Source organism: Capra hircus, chromosome 19 (assembly GCF_001704415.2).
Source record: "Capra hircus breed San Clemente chromosome 19, ASM170441v1, whole genome shotgun sequence".
Lineage (NCBI taxonomy): Eukaryota > Metazoa > Chordata > Mammalia > Artiodactyla > Bovidae > Capra > Capra hircus.
The window spans coordinates 35,735,567-35,755,845 of NC_030826.1; the positions used below are offsets into that span (position 1 = coordinate 35,735,567).

At 55.2% G+C, this 20,279-nt stretch overlaps 2 protein-coding genes and 1 long non-coding RNA gene across 19 annotated transcripts in view; 1 reads left to right on the forward strand and 2 right to left on the reverse strand.

Moving 5' to 3' along the window:
* ABCC3 (ATP binding cassette subfamily C member 3) overlaps positions 1-2,397 on the reverse strand; it is a 48,602-nt gene extending 46,205 nt beyond the window's left edge. For 4 of the 5 annotated variants that reach the window (XR_001919723.1, XM_018064857.1, XM_018064858.1 and 1 more), the window contains exon 1: positions 2,245-2,397. Coding sequence is in view for 4 of the 5 variants with exons in the window: in XM_018064857.1 (XP_017920346.1) it covers positions 2,245-2,289 (45 nt within the window). In the remaining variant the exon portion in view is untranslated. The remainder of the gene's footprint in view (positions 1-2,244) is intronic. The other variant, XM_018064856.1, reaches the window with a different exon arrangement.
* Positions 2,640-7,434, forward strand: LOC108638277. Its single transcript, XR_001919724.1, has 3 exons — positions 2,640-2,751; positions 2,959-3,046; positions 7,384-7,434. It is a non-coding gene; the product is annotated as an uncharacterized LOC108638277 (long non-coding RNA).
* Positions 10,183-20,279, reverse strand: part of CACNA1G (calcium voltage-gated channel subunit alpha1 G) — a 62,524-nt gene continuing 52,427 nt past the window's right edge. For 4 of the 13 annotated variants that reach the window (XM_018064864.1, XM_018064865.1, XM_018064862.1 and 1 more), the window contains 10 exons: positions 19,612-19,745; positions 19,256-19,326; positions 19,051-19,129; positions 18,836-18,957; positions 18,148-18,501; positions 17,323-17,466; positions 15,292-15,426; positions 13,264-13,441; positions 12,772-12,941; positions 10,183-11,615 (listed from right to left, as the gene is read on the reverse strand). In XM_018064864.1, coding sequence (XP_017920353.1) covers positions 10,875-11,615; positions 12,772-12,941; positions 13,264-13,441; positions 15,292-15,426; positions 17,323-17,466; positions 18,148-18,501; positions 18,836-18,957; positions 19,051-19,129; positions 19,256-19,326; positions 19,612-19,745 — 2,128 coding nt within the window. In that variant the 3' untranslated portion in view covers positions 10,183-10,874. The remainder of the gene's footprint in view (positions 11,616-12,771; positions 12,942-13,263; positions 13,442-15,291; positions 15,427-17,322; positions 17,467-18,147; positions 18,502-18,835; positions 18,958-19,050; positions 19,130-19,255; positions 19,327-19,611; positions 19,746-20,279) is intronic. The other 9 variants (XM_018064871.1, XM_018064872.1, XM_018064869.1 and 6 more) reach the window with 5 other exon arrangements.

Here is a 20,279-nt window from a genome sequence, read left to right on the forward strand (position 1 = left end):
TAAAAGGTTCAGGGACAAGTATACCTGACACACGATGAGTATGAGCTGCAAACTAGCACAGCATCAATGAGGAACCCTGAGCTCCACGTCTTGTGGGTAACTGAGCTAGAGCTGAGGTTGTAGCTCCAGCCTCCAGGCCTCAGACCCTGCTCCCCTTCTCTCAGCTCTGCAAACACTCAGAGGATGAGCGGGGAACCTTCCTGCTTTTTCTTCACCCCACCTCCAGTCACCAGCCACACTGGGTACAGCCTGGAACAGCTTTCAGGAGCCAAGAAGATAATATGGAAGATGGAAGGTGCTTAGACATTGAAATCAGGAAGAGGAGTGGTCAGTTCCCTTGTCATTTGAGGTATCCACTCAGAGACCTCAAAGGAGTCACCTCTTGGACCTAACATAGATGCACTGACTCCCATGGACCCTGGGGTTCTCAGAGGAGGCGCACATAGCTCATAAGCAACAGGAAATTCAGGGACCAGGGAGTCCAGAAGCCCAAAGGTTCACAGTCAGGCAATGGCAAAGTTAGAACCATATCTCCGGGTCCTGTTTTCCAGCCCAGCAATTCGTAGCTGACTGTCCTATGACCTTGAAAAATCCCTTCCTTCAGTTACCCCAGCTCTGTAATGAGGGGCTGAGCCAGCTGCTCCAAGCCCACAAGCTCTGATACTTGGATTCCACAGCATCATGGAAGGCCTGAGAACAGGAAAGGAGTCCTGAGTTCCCCAACTCCTGGTCCCTTAAAGCCTGTTCCTGGGAGAGTCCTAAGCTCTTAGGGTTAACAGTCTACCCAGGAACAAGGGGCCCTTGCACTTGAGGCTTGGGCACATCTGCCCCCTTGATGTACAAGTCCTCTGCTGGGCCACCTCAGATACTGTAATCTGCCATGGCCACATCAGCCAGGCTTAAGTGGCAGTGAGAGGAAGCCTACTCCTGAGCCAAAGGAGCAATCTCTGGAATCTGGTAACAAGTGACCAGATCAGACTGGATGACAGATGGGGTTCCAGTGGGGCTGGGCAAGGAGAGCCACAGAGAATTCACACCATCTCTGATGAACCAATTAGTGACCCAGAGAAAAAGAGTGATCCCCCCAAATCGTTTTTTACAGGTATTCCAATGCCCCACATTTAAAAAAATCCATGTAACTCCCCTCAGCCCAGCCCAAGCACAGACCAAGGGTAGGGTTCCTGACTGTATACACACACTTGTGTACACAGAGGTGCACACACAGGCACACACAGACACACAAGCACCCACCCATGGACAACACACACGTTACATGTAACACCAAGTACACCTGTACGAACACCAAAATGGGAGAAAGATTTAGAGACTGGGGTTCTGAGGCCCTGGATCTGAGGCTGGCCTATGCTGGGCAGGCCCAGATAACCACCTGGAGCTGAGTTCATCAGTCAAATGGAGACGCAGCACCACTTGGCCTCCCAGAGCGGCAATGGTGACCAAGGGAGCTGCCGGGAGCAGGTTTTGAAAACTGTCAGGAAGCTCGGGCTGTCTACACGGACTGCACCTGAGCTAGCGGGGAGCGGACTAATGTCTCAGAAAGAGATCTGGTGTGTGAAGCGGAAGGCCTGCTTTTCTGTCCCAGCTCTACGCTGCTCTAACCGACTGATTTTGAGCAAGTCTCTAGGCCTCCCTTTCCCCATCTGTAAAACGAGAGGGCGGACCAGGAAAGCCTGATACGCTGTACCTGGAAGGCCCTGCCTCCAGAGTGAGGTCTGCCTCTCACTCCTGTGGCTGGGGCAGTGAGGATCGCCTGCTCTCTGGTGCCTCTTGCCCAGAGAAAAGAAGGAACTCTTTCCAAGAAGCAGGAACCCTTGAAGGAGAGGAAAGCCCAGTGCAGCCAGCCTCCCAAAGCACCTGGTCAACCAGGGTCTGGGGGTGGGGGTGGCATCCAAGTCCTAGTCCATGGGGCAGGTGCTGAAGGGTTATCAGCATCTGGGGATGGGGACATGCCTCTTCTGCCCCCTGCAGTCAGCCTCAGAGAGGGACTAGGGTGAGGGGGCAAGCGGGGACACCTTCTGAATTCAGGATGCCACCCACCGAGCCCTGGAGGAGCCTGGTATTTGACTTTCCCAGACTCTGCCATGCGGCTGGGGAGGACAGGGAGGCCACCAGGACCGGGCTTTGGGCGGTGCCACCCAGGCCTCCTCCCCGCACCACATCGCCGTCTCCCCGGGGCTGTGTAAGGGCTAGCCAGTTCGCGCCCTCAGTCCGGGGACACCTCCTTACCCAGAACTTGGAGCCGAGCTCCCCGGAACCGCACAGAGCGTCCATGAGGTCCGGGCGCGGCGGCGAGGAGGGCGAGCACTATCGCCTACCAGCCCCAGACAGACCTAGCGACCGCCTGGAGCCGCCTCCGCCCGGCGTTCCGCCCAGGCCCGCCCCCGCAAGCCCTTCCCCCGGGCCCTTAGGGTCGAATTGCGACAGCGCCTCCCCGAAACTTTGGCTCCAGGAAGGTTTTGGGGACAGGAGCGGAGGCCATTGACACAGTGACAACTCCTTCAGGCGGCCCCGGCGCCGCGTTGAGAAGTCCCAGAGAGATGAAGCTGCTAGGGCCGGAGCTGGGTCTGTTTGCAAGAGGGACACACCCAACCCGCCCCCGGACTCTGCTGGGGGAGGGGCCCCCAGGAGTCAAGGAACGTGGAAAGGGACTTAACAGGACTCTCTCCATGGATAAACCCCTGTCACGTTCATCTCTGAATGTCAGTCTCCTCATCTGTGAAATGGGAAGAGCTTGTGAGTTACCTGGGAACTGGCAGAGACCGACACACAGTGTGCACGTGTGTGTGTGTGTGTGTGTGTGTGTGTCGCGCATGTGTGTACACCCAAGGAGAGAGAATTGGGGGGGGGGGGTCCCAGGATAGTCCAGATGGCGGCTTCTTCCCATGATTTTCTTGAACAGTTGCCCACCTGAGGTTCTGCCCCTCCCTGATTTTCCACCAGCTGCTTCAGCCTCCACTTCTACTTCTGTAAAACAAGGATAATCCAGGTACCTATGTCACAGGATTACTGTGAGGATTAAATGTGAAAGGTATGTAAAGCATGGAGCGTATCTCCTGGCACATTAAGTAGGCTCCACTTCAGCCTGGTAAGGGTGGGAGATGGGCAGGTGAGGCTCCAGGAAGGGCCGCACATTAGCACATCCCTCCTAAAACCGAGTCACCACATTCCCCATCTGTACTATGTGTTGGGGGGTCAGTGGCCTCCTTCTCCTGCTTACCACAGCTTGGCCCATGCTGGACCCCTCCCTCCCTCAATTTTTCACTCCCCCAGTCATCCTCTCTTCCCTAATGTGACCCCGGAAGCCAGTTCATCACCCCTCTTGAGGTTGAGAAAGAATCTCCCGTTCCACCAGCACCTCTTCTCTGCTTTTGCCTCCCAACCTTGTTCCTGTCTGTAGGATCTGCCCGGATGATCCCTTCCCTGCACTTGTTGAAAGAAAGTGTTTTCTTGTTTGGCTGCTCAGCAACAGGTGTAGATGGGTGCCAGCAAGATAGCACAGAAGCTACAGCCGCCTCCTATCCCTCTGGGCAGGCAGGAAGTCTCCAGAAGGAAGTCTTTTCAGCCATGGGCTATCAGAACAGAGATCTGAGCCAGCATGAGAGGGGTGGAGGTGGGAGCAGGGTGGACAAGACTCCCCTTTCCCCAGGCAGGAGACTGGGGCCTCTCCCCTGCCACTGGGCAAGTCCTCTTAGCCCTTTGTCTGTCCCCCGCCCCCACTCACCCAGTCTCCCAGCCCCCTCCATCTCTGGGCAGGTCTCTGCAGAGTTTTCACACTCCTGTCACAGTCTGTCTTGGGTTATATTTAGTTGTGAAGAATCAGTCTTCTTTGCCAGTCTGAGAGGTTCCCAAGGGCAGAGATTGACGGTATTACCTCCACCCCCTGCCGCACCTTGGGTAGAATCTTTAGTATACTGTGTGACAAGCCCCTTGATATCCCTGGGACTCAGTTTCTTGGGCAACTTGGACAAGATGCCATCTAGAGTGTCTTTCCATCCTGCTGATCTAGGCTTCTACGTGGAGCAGCTGGGAATCCTCCACCAACCCTTCCTCTAGTTTAGACTGGGACGCTTGCGTCCTGCCTTCAGCGTTGTGGCTGCAGCACCATCCCTTCCGGCCCCAGCCTTCCCATTTTGCTACTGGAGAGCCTTTCCCTAGCCTGTGGCATTGGGTGGGAGCCTCCAAGATTGAGATCATAGTGGGACACCTAGCAATCCTTGCTTCCTCCCCTCTCGTGAGGCATTCATTGGGAGTTTGCCCTTCCTGGCCTCTCATGAAGTGTGGCTCCTTTCACAAAACCAGTGAATAACAGCCACAATATTCCTAGGCATTAAGCAGCTGGTCATTCTCACCAAAGCAAGAAAACTGAGGCCCTCCTTTTGTCCTGCAGAGTCAGGATGAGCTCCATGTCTCCTGAATGCTGGGCTATTTCCATGCATCCTCTGGGCAGGATAAATTTCCTGTGTCCTTCACTGTTGTATCCCCCTCAAGACTGCTTGGCATACTCTCCTCCCTATGTCTCACTTCCCTTTCTGCACCTGACAAATTCTACTCATCCCTAAAGATTTTACTCAAGCCCTATTCCCTCATGCCTTCCTTGAACCTCCCCCGCCCCAGTCTTGAGTAGGGATCCTTTCTCTGCACAGCCCTCCCTCCCTGTACTCTATACTGATTGTCTTGCTTATCTCCCCCAAAAGACTGTGAACATCTTAAAGATAATGTTGTTTGTTTTTTGTTTGTTTTTGGCCACATGGCATGCAGGGTCTTAGTTCCCTGACCAGGGATTAAGCACTGTCCCTCCTACAGTGGTAGTATGGAGTCCTAACGATTGGATTGCCAGGGGCTTCCCAAGGATAATCTTGTTTATCACTATATCCTCAGCACCCAGGACAGTGCCTGGCAAAGTTGGTCTTTAGGAAATACTTGTCGACTGACCAAACAGTAATCCTGTGTCCTTAGAAGAGGTCATCAGTAGCAAGGCTGCTGTAGCATTAGCTGCAGTCCCAGCAGTGAACACTGCCTGCTCTTCTTCGGAGTTTTCAGACCCAAGATGTTTCCAGCTTGAGGCTCCTGAGAGGAGCAGTAAAGACCTATGGGTTGAGCGGCAGCATAGAGCGGGACTGAACCTCCCCCAGCTTGAATGGCTCCAGCCCCATCCCCTCTCCCCAGCTGACTGCAGCTCCAGGCAGGATGCACAGAGAGTATGCTTCGTCTCCCTTGCCAGCGAGCATCCCAGGGGAACGCAGCATCGGGAATTTCCTGGCAGAAAGATGGAAAGATAAGATAATTGCAAGGTATAGCTTTGAGCAGCAGTGACAGCAGAGAGAAGAAAGCAGAGCAAGTGGGTGTCAGGGAGACCCAGAGACAGGAAATCCTGCAAACAGGGAGCGTCAGTAGGAACTGATGGGACGGGGGAAGGCGTTAGAGCAGGAAAGCTGCCAGTTCTCCCCTCCACTCACTGCTTGTTTTCTTTACCCCCCATGACTTCTTGAAGGCTTGGAGCACCCCCAAACCCCAAACCAACCTCCAACTCTCAAACTGCAGCTTTCTTTTCCTGTGTGTGGGGGGCGGGGCCTCATTCCTCCAGACCCCAGCCTGGTGGGGCCTACATTGGCCCTACTTGTGGAGTCTGCAAGGAGGCCTCGTGCTCCCACTCTGCACTTTGCTCTGATTTGGCAGGTGTGTGAGCCCTGGCTGCTGTGCCCGCTTCAGGAGTTTTCAAAGCAAGAAGAATTAATTAGCTCCGTGAGCCACAGTCAGCAGCTTCCACACCTGGCCCAGGGCTAAGACACACAGAATTGCAACATTTCTTAGCAGAATCCCCTCCTGGGTTTTCACTGGAGCCACCACCTCCTTGATCTTCCTTGCTGTGTCCTCAGAGCAGGGCACCCATTGACACCTAAACTCGCTTTTGAGAATTAATTCCCCTCCTGGAAACCATTATCTTGGGTTAGTCCTGGGTCCGCTGGCTGTGGGCTGGGATCACAGGGCACCGTGGGCTCAGCACTCCGAAGGCTGCGATTCCCCAGGCACAGGCGAGTCCTTCACTGGCCCGCAAGCCTGTTTGCTCCCATGGCGGGTGTGCACAGCCCCTGTTTGGAGACGGTGACCATCAGTGTTGGTGTCCTCTTCCTGGCCAGGTGCCTCTACAGAAGGGGCACCAAGGTGCCACAGGCGAAGGTGCTCACTGCCCTGCTGTCGACAGCCCTTCACCCAGCTCCCCCCCGCCCCCCCAGGAAAGGTGAGAGGAAGAGAGGAGGTCATGGGGCACTGGGCTCTGATGGGTGGGGATTAAGGGTGACATGGAGGTGACAATGTTTGGAAAGTGGGAGAGGTCTGGGTGGGGCAGGGGAGAGGGCAGGAGGAGACAAAGGAGAGGGTGGGAGGAGGAGGAGGGAGCAGGCGCCTTGAGCTTCAAGAGCAACATCACACTAGGGAAAGGCGGCGCTTGGGAAACTGCGAAATCGCAGAGCCAGCCTTGGCCAGCTCTTGGCCAGGCACCTGGAGCTGAGGGACACGTTCCCTTGTGGTCAGGCCTCTCTCCACACAAGGTGGAGGGCTATGGGCTTCTCTAAGCCTCAGTTCAGTCGCTCAGTCGTGTCTGATTCTTTGCGACCCCATGAATCGCAGCACGCCAAGCCTCCCTGTTCATCACCATCTCCCGGAGTTCACTCAGACTCACGTCCATCGAGTCCGTGATGCCATCCAGCCATCTCATCCTCGGTCGTCCCCTTCTCCTCCTGCCCCCAATACCCCCCAGCATCAGAGTTTTTTCCAGTGAGTCAGCTCTTCTCATGAGGTGGCCAAAGTACTGGAGTTTCAGCTTTAACATCAGTCCCTCCAAAGAAATCCCAGGGCTGATCTCCTTCAGAATGGACTGGTTGGATCTCCTGGCAGTCCAAGGGATTCTCAGGAGTCTTCTCCAACACCACAGTTCAAAAGCATCAATTCTTTGGCGCTCAGCCTTCTTCACAGTCCAACTCTCACATCCATACATGACCACTGGAAAAACCATAGCCTTGACTAGATGGACCCTAGTCGGCAAAGTAATGTCTCTGCTTTTGAATATGCTATCTAGGTTGGTCATAACTTTTCTTCCAAGGAGTAAGCGTCTTTTAATTTCATGGCTGCAGTGATTCTGGAGCCCCCCAAAATAAAGTCTGACACTGTTTCCCCATCTATTTCCCATGAAGTGATGGGACCGGATGCCATGATCTTCGTTTTCTGAATGTTGAGCTTTAGGCCAACTTTTTCACTCTCCTCTTTCACTTTCATCAAGAGGCTTTTTAGCTCCTCTTCACTTTCTGCCATAAGGGTGGTGTCATCTGCATATCTGAGGTTATTGATATTTCTTTTTTTTTTTTTTAGGTTATTGATATTTCTCCCGGCAATCTTGATTCCAGCTTGTGCTTCTTCCAGTCCAGCGTTTCTCATGATGTGCTCTGCATACAAATTAAACAAGCAGGGTGACAATATACAGCCTTGACGTACTCCTTTTCTTATTTGGAACCAGTCTGTTGTTCCATGTCCAGTTCTAACTGTTGCTTCCTGACCTGCATACAGATTTCTCTAGAGGCAGGTCAGGTGGTCTGGTATCCCCATCTCTTTCAGAACTCTCCACAGTTTACTGTGAGGACACCAAACTGGGAGTGCAGGAGTACATTTTCATGAACACAAACGTGACTGCTTTGGGAAAGTCCTCCCTGGCAAGTCATTTTTTGATTAGGACACCTCACACCATGTCCCATACCTTCCGCACTGGGACAGAGGCTGGGGTAGTGTGAAGTCAGTGGTCTAGAGGTTGGCCAGATAAAGATTCAGACCTCAGTTCCGCCATCCCCTGGCTGCGTGATCTTGGGCAAGTCACTGAAACCTTTCTGAACCCATTGCCTCATGGGAAAACGATAGCGGTGGTCCTTTGCTTGCTAGGGTGTTGTGAGAAGTAGGTGAGAGGCTACAGATGAGTCTCGGATTCATTTTTAGCGCTCACTCTGCTTGCTCTTCCTTGTCCTCCCGCCCCTAGATAGACCTTTCCCTGGACCTTGAGGTGGAGGAAAAAGAGGCAGCCAAGCCTGAGATGGGGGCCTGCAGCTGTTAACACAATTTCTTCTGAACCCACAAGGAGAAGGCTGGAAGTAGAAGTGCCAGAAGTAGATTTCTTACCTCCCAAAGCCCTCACATCCCCGAAGCTCCTGGCCATTCTAACCCTGTCCTGGAGGCCCTAGTCCAAGGCCTGCTGCCTCCACCAGCCCCTCATCCTAGCCTCCTTCAGACTCCTCCACTCCCCACCCCCGATGTACCCTAGAGCAGAATCAAATAACCATCCAGACAAGCATCATGCGATTAGCATCCTTGTTGTTAAGATTGTTAATAACATACTGTTAATAAGATTCAGCCGTGTCATTATTTCTACTTCAGAACCCTTTTAATGAGACACAACAGCTTTCATCGCTGATAAAGATTTTACATTTTTGGCAGGGAGGCCACAATTCTCTCCCCTGAAATATTCACTCTGACTCTGAGGGGCCCTGGGGGCAGGGGATGGTTGGGAAGTCTGGGATTGAGGGGAGGGAGAAGCAGCCCAATTCTCTGGCTTCACCTTGACCCAGATTCCAATACCCATTAGAAGAAAAAAAGACCCCAGAACATCCTCCCCAAATCGCCTACCCTCATTAAGGAATAGACAGCTACAGAATGCTACCAAAATATAAAAGCTTAATCTACAGACCTAGGTGACAAAACTCTAGGAATTTTGTGTAGATTTGCTTTTTTTTTTTTTTTCTAAAAAAAGGCAGTTCCTACATGCAACCCCCATCTCCCCATCCCCAGAGCCCAGAGGAAAAAGGGTTTTATGCTACTGCACACCCTAAGAGGATGAAACCAGGTGTTTGCGTCAAGGAGTGGTATTATTTCTGCCCAAAAGAGCAGTTAGAAAAACTTTCACCCGCTTAGAAAATACTGGGTTGGACAAAACTTCCGGGTCCAACCATCCAGCAGCCTCCCCCACCTCACCGGGACCCCAGGTTCCGATGCGGGATGTGGGTGAGTGCTGCCAAGCCCGAGCTGCCTTTCAGGTTTCAAGAGTCCTGGGGTTTGAAGGTGCTGGGGTAAAGGGTTAGGGGTATTCAAGGGATTGGGGTTGGGGCAGATGTTTGGAGGTGGCTGGCAGGGACAGCCTGGGTAAGCCTGTGATTAGTGCCCTTGGCACGATGACACTATTTTGTTTCAGACAAAAGAATATTGCCTATGGTAGTACCAGAAAGGAGGTTCTGGGCTATCTGCTGGCACCTCCTCCTCCCCACCTCTTCCCGCAGACTGCCTGGCTGCCTTCAGCCCCCCGGCCCCCCCAGCTCCCCACCCCGCCTCCTCAAGGGTTCCCACTGGGCAGGCAGCAGCAGCCAGTGTAAACACCTTGACGTGCTCATTTATCACCCCCCAGGGGGCCATCTCCCTATCATCTCCACTGAGGTCCCAGCCCTGGCCCCTCATCTTAGGAGGGAGTAGCTCACTGTTTATATAGCTTAATCCCATTGCCAGCCCTGATGGGGCAGTGCCTGCAGTGCCAGGGCCCTGTTGGTGACCCCACAACCCCCTCAGGGCAACAGGCTGAAGCCCAGACCACTCAGATCACCCTGGCTGAAGCCTGAGGAAGGAAAACTCAGAAGCACTTGCCTCCTCCCTGAAAGCACCCCTTGAATCCCCATTACAGCAGCTGAGACACCTCCCCCAGCCTCCGTCAGCCTCATTAAACAAAAACAGCTTCATTATGCCAATTTCCAGCTTTCAATGTGGGGCTGGTAGCTGTCAGCAGAAAGAAGAGTTAATCTGGCATCACTCACATTCACAGAGCTGCCTGGCTAAAAGGAAGCGATAAAGCTTTGATAGAAGCAGGAGTATACCCTGCTTGTCCAGCCTGCCACCAACAGAGGGGCTTCTCTCTTCCCTCACCCCTAGGCGGCCAGGCTGTATCCTCTCTCTCTCTCTCTCTCTCTCTGGGTACTGTGTGTGCATGCGTGCACACACACACACACACACACACACACGCAGCTCTGACCCCTTCCCTCCCCACCACCCACTCCCCATCTCCAGGAATCTTTGTCCAGTGCCATCTGGAAATACCTAACTCTGTCTCTTTGGCTTTTACTCTGGACCGTGATTAACTTTTTATTTTGGAAAATTACTTTATTATAGATATAGATATGTATGTATGTATATATAAAAAGGTTCCATTTCATTTGTAAAATTTTTTCTTTTTTTTCCCTACAGAAAATGATGACAAGATTAAAGGAAAAAAATAAGTTACATTACAGTTTCCAAAATGGTTCTTGCTCTCCACTGAAGATGGGCCCCCGTCAAGGCTGTAGTGCACTCTCGATCCCAGCTTGTGCTTTGCAAGAAGAGGGAACATAACTAGACTAGTTATTTTAGGTTAAAATAGCCAAGAGACAGACGCCTTCGCCTCAAAAATATTCTGAGACACATAAAAGCAGAAGGGAAGGAATCTCTTCAGTCACAAAATGTCGTACATCCCGCAAATACTAGATTCAATTAATTTAATAAAATAGAATATACATAGAGATTCTGCACAAACGTATTGCTTTCTCCCAACAGCTCCTGGTGTCGGGAACCTCAGCTCTGCTGGGCCTCTCTCTCCACTTGGAGCCAAGGGGGCCAGGGCTGTCCAGAGCCGGGGCTGCGGCTGCTAACTCTGGAAACTGCTTGCTGGTGCCCAGCGTCGCCGAGGCAAGGAGGAGCACCTCCTCGGTGTCCATTTGGAAACTTTCAGGAATACAGCCCAGGAGGAGGAGCTGGGATTTGGCACCCAGTGGAGAGAGGTGAGTGGGAGAGTAGGGCAGGACTCAGGGGTCCAGGTCTGCTGGGTCACAGGATAAACCAGAGAGACTCAGCACGTCTTTCTTTGGGGAGGGTGAGGCAGCCATGCTGTCGGGAGGGCCAGAGGCCAAGGGATCCTTGGAGTCGCTGGACGGAGCCCTCCGGCGGAGGCAGACACCAGGACTGGGTGGGGGCCGAGGGCCCTGGCTCTGGCTCTCTGGGGGGTCTATGGAGATGCTGGGTGGGCTGAGCTTCTTCTTGGGCCGGCTCCCAGCTCCCCCTAGAGGCTGACCTCCAAGGCTAGAGGGATCGGGGCCCAGGGTGGGCTGGGAGCCACTGTCCAGGCAGCTGACCGCGATGGAGTGCCTCCTCTGTTCATCCAGCCAGGACGCCGGCCGGCGCGGGCAGCTCTGCGCCTCCACGCTGTAGCACTTCTTCAGGTCCCGTGCGGACGGGGCTTCCTCCTGACTGTCCATGGGCAGGAGGTCTCCTGAAATCCAGCTCAGCTCCGTGTCCAGCTCTAAGCTGCTTCTGGTCTCTGGTGGGCCCTTGCCCCACTTGGGTTCTGGGCCTGGGCAGGGGGCTGACGGGGGCACGTGCTTCAAGACCTTGCTCTGGCTGCGGGAATGCTGCTGAGCCTGGGTGCTGGAGCGGCCCCAAAAGGAGGAGGCCCGGGCCAGCGGCGGGGAGGGCCCACTCACCTCTGACAGCAGGTCTTCCCTGCTGCCCAGGCCCTGAATGTCCAACGAATCCGTCCTTATTGCTGCCTGTATGGGGTGGGGGGAGGGCTCAGCCCGCAGGCTTCCTCTCCCCCATGAACTGCCCCACCTGGCAGGTCAGACAACCCCTCCTTCCCCTCCATGGAGCTGCAGGACCACCCTAAGCAGGGGTTCTCAGTGTCTGCTCTTCCTGGGAGATAGGGGTCATGCACTGTTTGCTCTCTGTTGTCCATTGTGTCCCCACCCCAGGCCTGCAGGAATTGCTCCAGGCAGCTCCCAACCCATGTGATCCCAGAAAGCGCTGGGCCAGCCCTGCTCCCTCGCTGTTTCCTTCACACCTCCTAGCCTCTGCACAGGCTATTTCTTTGGCCTTACATACGCTTCCCAAATGGCAAGCATCCTTTGACTTTACGGGCTCAAGTACCCTGTGATGTAATATCTGACCATCTTTACCCCAAAGTAAAACTGACTCCTTCCTCTTCTGCTCTCTGCTGCACCACACGCGTGCGCACCCTGCTGCTGCAGTGACCTGATGGGGTATTTGTCTCTGCTATTGTACCATGGGCTCCAGAGGGCAGGCGTTGTCTCATTTGTCCCCAGTGCCCAGACATGGGGGCTGCTCAGGGAATACTTGCGAAGCCGCTGAGGACTGTGCCTGCTCCCAAAGGTGACGGATTAAAGCAGATGCTCACGTAGCTATCCTCACACATGGGACACAGAGCATGAGCAGCGGCCTTGTCACAGGGGGGGCAGACAGGCCTCACCTGGCTACCCGAGCCTTTGTTCTGTGCTCCTTTGTTCTGTGGGATCTGGAAGCTGGGCCCTGGGGGTCACCAAAAGTGGAGACACCCAAAACATGCCTTGTGCCCCTTAGCTAGGTCTACAAGGACAGAGACTTGCTGGGCAGCTCTGCCCATGGACAGGGAATCCAGAGACCCAGGTTCTATCTCCAACCTGACATGTGTCTGGACAACCATGACCCCCTCTGGTCTCTGGCTTCTTCTGCGTCCCCAAGGGGACACAGACCACTTTGCTTTGCCTAGAATTGTGTCCCCAGCATCTAGAACTCAGTCTGGCACATCACTGGCACACAATAAATGTTTGCTGGGAGAATGGAAGTGGCAAGCCTCATCATCACCAACAGCCTAGGATTCCCAGCAGAGAGGCCAGCCCCAGCCCCTGCCCACCCACTGTACCAGCTCACCTGGCGCCTGAGTGGCCTCTGAGCCAAAGGGGAGCGGCCTGGTGGGGGCAATTTGGGGATGGTGCCCCAGGTGGGAGCACCATGGGGCTGGAGCAGATGGGGTGCATCTTTGGGAAGCTGCGGGATGTAGCTGGTGTCTGCTGGCTGGGAGTGGACGGACAAGATGGAGCCTGTGAGGGGAGGTGGTGGGGGGAGAAAAGACCTGGACAGTCAATGTGCTGGCCCCCACCTGAGCCCCTCCCACCCCCTGTCCACTCTCCCCCAGCTGGTGCTTTCACCACCCCATCCCCACCCTGGACTGAAAGCCGCTCCCCTCAGGCTGGGAGCTTCCTCAGGCAGGGGCAGCTGACCCCTCCAGGCTGGGGGCTCCTCAGAGGTAGGAGAGGCCTCTTTGGCTGCCTCAGTACCCCTCCTTCCAGAGGGCAGGACTGAGTTTAGGCAAGGACGGATCTCCCAGTGTGAGCCAAGTGGGCCTGCCCCCAGCCTTGGTACCTGACTGAGCTCTGGGGAGCCCCCAGCCCCTGTGTCCCAGGGACCCCTCGGCAGTGCTCCCATCCCGGCACATGTAGCTGTCATTGGGCAGAGAGTGCGTTCGGCTGACCCCAGACTTCCGCACAGTCAGCAGATCTGGTCCCAGCATGACGGGCACCTCCTCAGGGTGGGACTCCATCTGCAAAAGGAACAGTGCGGGGGGCGGAGGGGGAAGTAGGAGGAAGAGGGGCATCAGATTGGGTGGCTGAGGCAGAGCTCGGCGATGGGACTCAGAAGCCCACCGCCCCATCCAGACCCTGGCCCCCATCCCCTCCCTGGACAAGGTGGGGATGGGAAGGATGTGGTTGGGGAGAAGGACCAGACACATGGATGAGCCTTCCAAACACAGAGGAAGTGGGTAGGAGGATGCCCTGCCCCCAGAAAACTATTCATATTACATCTTGGAGCTTCCCACTGGGGATGACGGAGAGGTGAGGAGGTGTTCAAAGGAAGGAGAGCAGCCCCCAGCCCCCAGCCCTGCAGGCAGCCCAAGAGCTCATACTCAAGGCCTCACTGAGAGGCTCTGAAGCTGCACAGTGAAGAGTTAAAAGCTGACAGCACCAGCCGCCCTCAGCATCCCACCTGGAGATTGCCTGGAGAATCCCGTGGACAGAGGAGCCTGGCAGGCTACAGTCCATAGGGTCACAAAGAGTCGTACATGACTGAAGCGACTTAACACGCACGTACTCCCTATCTCAATTACTGTGCTGGGGCTGTGGGGGGATTGATGAGTCGGGGAGGACCTTCCCAATGAGCAGAAGAGGAGGCAGCCAGAGACTCCCTGCAGAACAGAGGCTGTTTGATCATCCAGTTCTTAACGCAGCCGCAGCACCCAGCACTAGACAAGGGCTGGGTTAATGTGAGCTGAATGATGGATGAACACTAAGGGGATGGGTCACAGCTGGTTTACCCACCGCCCCACCTCTCTTTAATTAAACAATGACTCTGGCAGGTGGTGGGTGGTGAGCAAGGCCTGGATACCATGGTCTCAGGTCCTCCCTTAGTGGACAGACTAGAATGAGAGTGGATTTTTTTAAATCGAATTTCAAAGAAAGGCAGTCATCAGCTTTTGACCCCAGACGGAGGGAAACAAAATTTGTTCCCAAGAGATTTCTCCATCTCTAGTTCTCATGTCCACTCCTAGTTCTCAGAGAGGCCATAGATTCCTGCCCCCTTGCAGACTCAGCCAGGTAAGTAGTCCCAGCAGGCCTGAGAATGACTGTCAGAAAACAGTCTGGATCCTCTGCTTCCTCTCTCAGCCCCAGGCTCCACTTCTGCCAACCACTCCAAGACCCCCAGGGACCCCGAATCAGTGGTCAACAGAGCCCTGCTGTGAGAAATGGGCCCCTGTCCCTCCTTAAGTCCCAAGAGGAGGGGAAGGTAGGGAGGAGGGGGCTGCTCACTGTTAGATGTGGATGGGAGAGCCAGGTAAAAGTGGAGAAGCTGTCAGAACACAAAGAAGCCCCTTTGGACGTGGGGACACCCAGGGACAGTGACAGGGGAGACAGGAACACACCCTCCCCCCCACTGGGTGGAGAAGGGCATAATGGTAGCAGCAGAGATGTGCCTCTCACCCACTGTGTGGTGGTGAATGGCTCATGTTGGGGGGAGGTGGGAAGGGGAGGTGGGAAGGAGGGGTGCAGGGACGGGGAGGGCTGGCCTGCACGGGGCTCCAAATTCAAAAACCAACTCTGTGGCCAGACAGGCACGTTGGTCAGCTGTCTGATAACACCTCTGTTTTGAGCTCTGTCCCTCTTGGGTATCCGGATTAACCCTTTCACAACTGCTGCCCCTGGGCCCTCTGGGCAAGGCCCCAGTTGAATCTTACTTAATTTCTTTGTCCACAGTGGGGGACCTTAGTAAAGCCTGGGGCACTAAGTGCTGCCTCTGGGTAGGGCTGGCGGCAGAGTGAGGGGGAAGGGATCCGGAGCCCCTGCAGTCAGCCCGCCCCTGGGGGGCTGGGGAGCAGTGGGGGCTGTGTGTATGTACATTGCTCGCCAGGGCACTAAGTAAGAGTGTGTGAGTGTCATCAGGCAAACAGTCATCCGTCAGAGCTAGAGAGCAGGACAGTTCAGACACAATCTCTGACGTCAAAGACAGAGCCTCCATCTCAGCTAGAGGGATCTAGACAGGGAGAGAGATGATCAGGCATAAGAAACCAGGACAGTGCGCACTCTCACATGTGCACACACACACACGCACACACACACACAGAGTCCCTCTTCCCGTTGTTCACAGAGCATAAGGAGAAGGTCCCTCCTTTCTCTCTTCCCACCCCCTTCCCAAGTAAACTGAGAGCACCCCCCCTCCCCCCATTTCAAACCCCTGCTCTGATCAGAGAGGCTGCACAGGCAGGAAAGAGCTGGAGCAACTGACAAAGCGAGGAGACAGGGAAACGCGCTCTAAAGATGCTGCAGGAATCTTGACAGCCCCTCCCACATTACCACCATCCAGGGAGGGAGCAGGGAGCTGGGAGGGCTTCTGACTCTTATAAAGAAGATACCAGAAAAAAAAAAAAGAAGAAGAAGAAAGGCCCGCAAAGCGCCTCTCTGCTCCCAGCAAGACAGAGCAGCGTAGGGCGTGCTGGGGACAAAGCTGCCAGCCTGACGGCCGCTTTCTGCCTATTCCCTCTGCTTCCAAAAGCCTGGCAGGACTTGGCCTGCCCTCGAATTCTGGCATCTCCCCTCCTGGGCCCTCCTCCACCTGCCCTCTCCAGCCTGGGTTCTGGGAGGGCTCTCCTGTCGCTGGCCTGAATTGGGCACACTCAGTTGGGCTAGTACCCCATCTGGCTGGCTCACCTGGGATCTGCAGCTGGGCTTCAGTGCCTGCAGGACCCTGGAGGAGAGTGGGGCCATGCCTCCCAGATGAGCTGACTGCCTGGTCACCTTCTCAACATCTTCTTCTCCCCCAGCACCTTTCCCCATGACCTTCCTTCAGGATGAGAGGACTCAAGAATGGACTTGATCTCTCAGGGATCATTCTAGGTCACTGCCAGGTTCAGGACCCTATAGTCTATCTGAGCCTGAATCCAAGAAGAGGTCAGGAACCCTAGAGCAAGGTCTCTTCCTATTTAAGGATCAACGTCCATTTCTTTGATCAGGCTAACAGGTGTCCCAGGTACTGGGAACCTGGTTGCCCAGCCCATCATCCATCATGGCCCATGGAACACTAGGCTTTCAGCTGAAACTTGTCTCCTTGCTTCCACTCTGGGTCTACCAGGGACTTTCCTGCAGTCCGTGACTTAGGAGGAGGGCTTTAGGGTGCACCTCCAAGTGGAGGGGGTCAAAGGTGGCGAGACGGGTCCCAGGAGGAGAAGGAAGAGGACCCCAGGAAGCAGAAGACTGCACTGAGATGGGATTGGAGGAGAAAAGCATGTGCTGCTGTGGGAAGATGCAAGGCTTGGGGAAGAAGCCAAGTCTTATTTCAAACAAGGTCCTTGAACCCACTCCTGACTGGAGCCTTCCATCCCCTCTCAGGGCCAGGTCAGAAGCCATAGGCTACAGATAGCATCCACCATGCCCAGCGGTTTCCATAGCTTAAAAGGCTGCCACACAGAACTAGTGGGGAGGGCAGTGGGTACAGAAAAGAAGCAGACTGTGGCCTAAGACATGTCCCTCAGTGGGCCCCCTGGCCACCTGCACTCACCCCCAGAGCACCTCTCTCCTGGATCTTGTTCATCACTCTGACCATCTGCTAACCCACTGACAACTTGTCTTCTGCTCCTCTTTTCTTCCAGGTTCTTTCTTAAGATTGCCCTCTCCAAACCCCTCCTCCATCTATTCTTCTCCCTCAGAAGTGTTATCTCGGCATCCCTACCTTCCAACTATGTGTTCCAGAGGTGGATCTCAGCCTGAAGAACCCCTGGCCACCTCCTGCCAGGCCCAGTTCAGCTGAAGTAAAGCTGTCCTTTCCCCAGACACCCAGTGGGCAGGAAAGAGCCCCACCTCCCCAGAAGCATGGCGCAGCATGGCACAGCCCAGCACAGTCAGGGGAAGGGGCACAGCACAGGGACACAGTAACCTGTGGGTCGGAGCCGCCTGGGCTGCGGGCAGGAGGGAAGGCAGAGGGCTGGCCCCCTGGGCCTGCCAGCTCGTCCATCAGCTTCAGCTCCCCATCCAGGGAGCCCTGGATCAGCAGGGATATGGTGTCAAACAGCTGTCTGTCCTGGGGAGGACCAGCCCATAAGGGGAGCCAAAGAGTCAGGGGAGTGAGGGTCACAGGAGCAGTGATGGGAAGTGTCATGGCAGGGGTTGAGAAGAGACAGAGAAAAAGAGGAGGTCACATATATGTACACACATGCACGCACACACGTAACAGTAACAACAGAGAGAGAGAAAGGGGGCAGTGGGGAAGGTGGGCAAGAGACAGGTGTGGGAGGAGGACGGAGAGATAGGAGACGGAAAACAGGGGCGCCCAGAGGGAGAGAAAGGGAAAGAAAGAAAAGATCAGGAAGAAAGATTGAGAGATGGCCTCAGGCAGGTTGAGGGTCAGGGAGGAAGGAAGTTTGGCAGAATCAGGGCAAGGGTAAGAGAGAAACATGTAGGAAACAGAAAATGACCTTGAACCTAAAAGCCAGGAAGGGAAGTCCCAGCCAAGCTGGAGGCACCGGGACAGATGAGCCAGCAAGTGTGCCAGTGGCTTGCTGGGGCGGCCCCACGCTGCAAGTGTGGGCAGCCATCTCTGGGGACAGGCTAGGGCCTGCTTACCTCTCCACATCGAGGCAGGAGGGTCAGATGATTCAGGAGGAGCCCTAGGGTCTGCTTGCTGCCCACTCCCTGTATGCCACCCACCAACTGAGCACCCACAGCACCTGTCTCTAGAGGCGGAGGGGGGATCTCTGCTCACCATGGGGTGCTCCAGAGAGAAGTGGGAGGCTGTTCCAGTGTGGGGTGTGGCATGTGGGGCCCCCTGTTTGGGGCTGCCAGGGCTACCGGGGCCCTCGACCCCAGGCCAGAGGAAGGGGCTGCCCAGTGGTGAGGGGGCCTGTGGGCTGAGCGTCTTCATCTCTAGCTCCAGTTCAGCCTCCAGCTCGGCCTCCTCCTTGGCCTCCTTGTTGCTCTCCTCCAGATGCTTCATCAGCACGGCAATGACCACGTTGACCAGCACAAACTGGGCTGTCAGCACGAAGGACACGAAGTAGATGGGGGAGATGACCGTGTTGTAGCAGGTGGACTCCTGGTCACAGTCCCGGAGGGTGTCCTGGGGAGGCAGGTTGGGAGAGTGAGGTTGGGAAGACAGTGCACAGAGCTTTCACAGGAAGTCAGGTCTCCAGTGTCACAGAGCTTTGCAGGGGACAAGGAAGGGCAGGAGGAGGGAGAGCTGGTGTCTGAGGGGCAGGAGAGCATTAGCCACTGTCCTGGGAGGTGTGAGTTAGAGGATGTCCTGGGGAGAGGGAGTCCCGGAGTGTTCCAGCATGGAGGCTAGAAGGTTACATGCTTTTGTTGACATCGAGTTCAACCTGAGCCAAGAAGTGGGGCCATCTCCTCGAGGCCAGAGCCAGCCCTGGGAGGGGCCTCACTGTGGGGGCTCTCACCTTCATGATGCCGTTCCAGTTGTCACCTGTGGAGACTCGGAAGAGGGTCAAGAAGGCCATGCCAAAGTTCCGAAAGGTGGCATGCCGGCCCAGGCCCTCGCAGGGGTGTGTCTCATCACACTCTGAGGAGGAAGGAAGGGGAGAGAGGCTTGAGTTAGCCCAGGAGTCCCTGAGTCCCCAACCCTGGCTCCTCTGCCCTCCCTACCCCAACTCACCCAGATCTCCAAAGAGCTCCACGCCCAGAGCTGCAAAGATGAAAAACAACAACATGAAGAGAAGTCCCAAGTTCCCCACCTGGAAAAGAGGAAGAGCAATGGAAAAGGCGCCACTAGATCTCCGAGCCAGCTTCCCCCACCCCTTTGGAGAGCACCCTCTCCTTCCCGAGAGGACCCTTCCCACCCACTCCCACCTCCCAGCTACCTGGGGCAGGGCCTGCATCACTGTGTCCAGCAGTGCCCGCATGCCCACAGCCATCTTCAGTAGCTTTAGCACTGCAGAACAGGACAATGTCATGAGCTAGCCCCTCTAGGTCCCAGGCCACGCAGCTGGTGGAGCCAGGGCCAGGGCCAGGGCCGGGGCTGGTGGGACAGCCAGCCCCAGCCAGCCAAGCTGCCATGGCTTCACCCCCACCCTTCCCCTCTGGCAGAGGCTAGAAGAAAGGCTCATGGAACCCACACCCACCTCCTCCCTAGCCAGTCAGAGCTGCCCTCTGCTGTCTCCCCTGGAGCAGGTCACCCTGGAAGAGTGGCCATGGTGGGCAGGCAGCCGGCACTGACCTCGGGCAATACGCAGCACCCTCATGATGCGGATGATGGTGGGGTTGATGGGCAGCGAGGCATTGACCTCAATCTCCTCCAGTGTGATGCCCATGATGGACAGCAGCACAATGGCCAGGTCCAGTTGGTTCCACCTGAAAGCCCAGGACACAGCTCCCTGAAGGGGGCACTGCAGAGGAGGGGGTAGTTGTGGCAACATGAGTGGCACATTCTCAGCCACAGAAAGGAGAGTGGAGGTCAGCCTGTCCAGCCTTCCCATCCTGCAGAGAAGGCGTGGTTTAGCTACGGTCACACAGCCAGTTGGCACCACAGCAGGGTTAGGACTTCAGCTCTAGGCCCTCTGCGTTTCCTTTTTACTCATTTGCCTCTTTATCTAGTCCGTTTACGGTATTTGCTCTGTGTCAAGTGCTATTTGATAGACTTTACAAATAGGGACTCAAAATCTTCACAACTCTGTGATGTAGATGCAGTTATTATACCCCATTCTATGGCTGAAGAAACTGAGAGAGATTAAGTGACTTAAGTAACTTACCCAAAGTTACCAGCTTCTAAGTGGTAGAGCCAGGATTCAGATCTGGTCCAGGCAGTCTGGCTCCAGTCTAGGCCACCCTGATTTTTGCTGTCCCCAGGCCCTTTCTTGGCAGGCTCCCTCTCTCCCCTCCCATCTC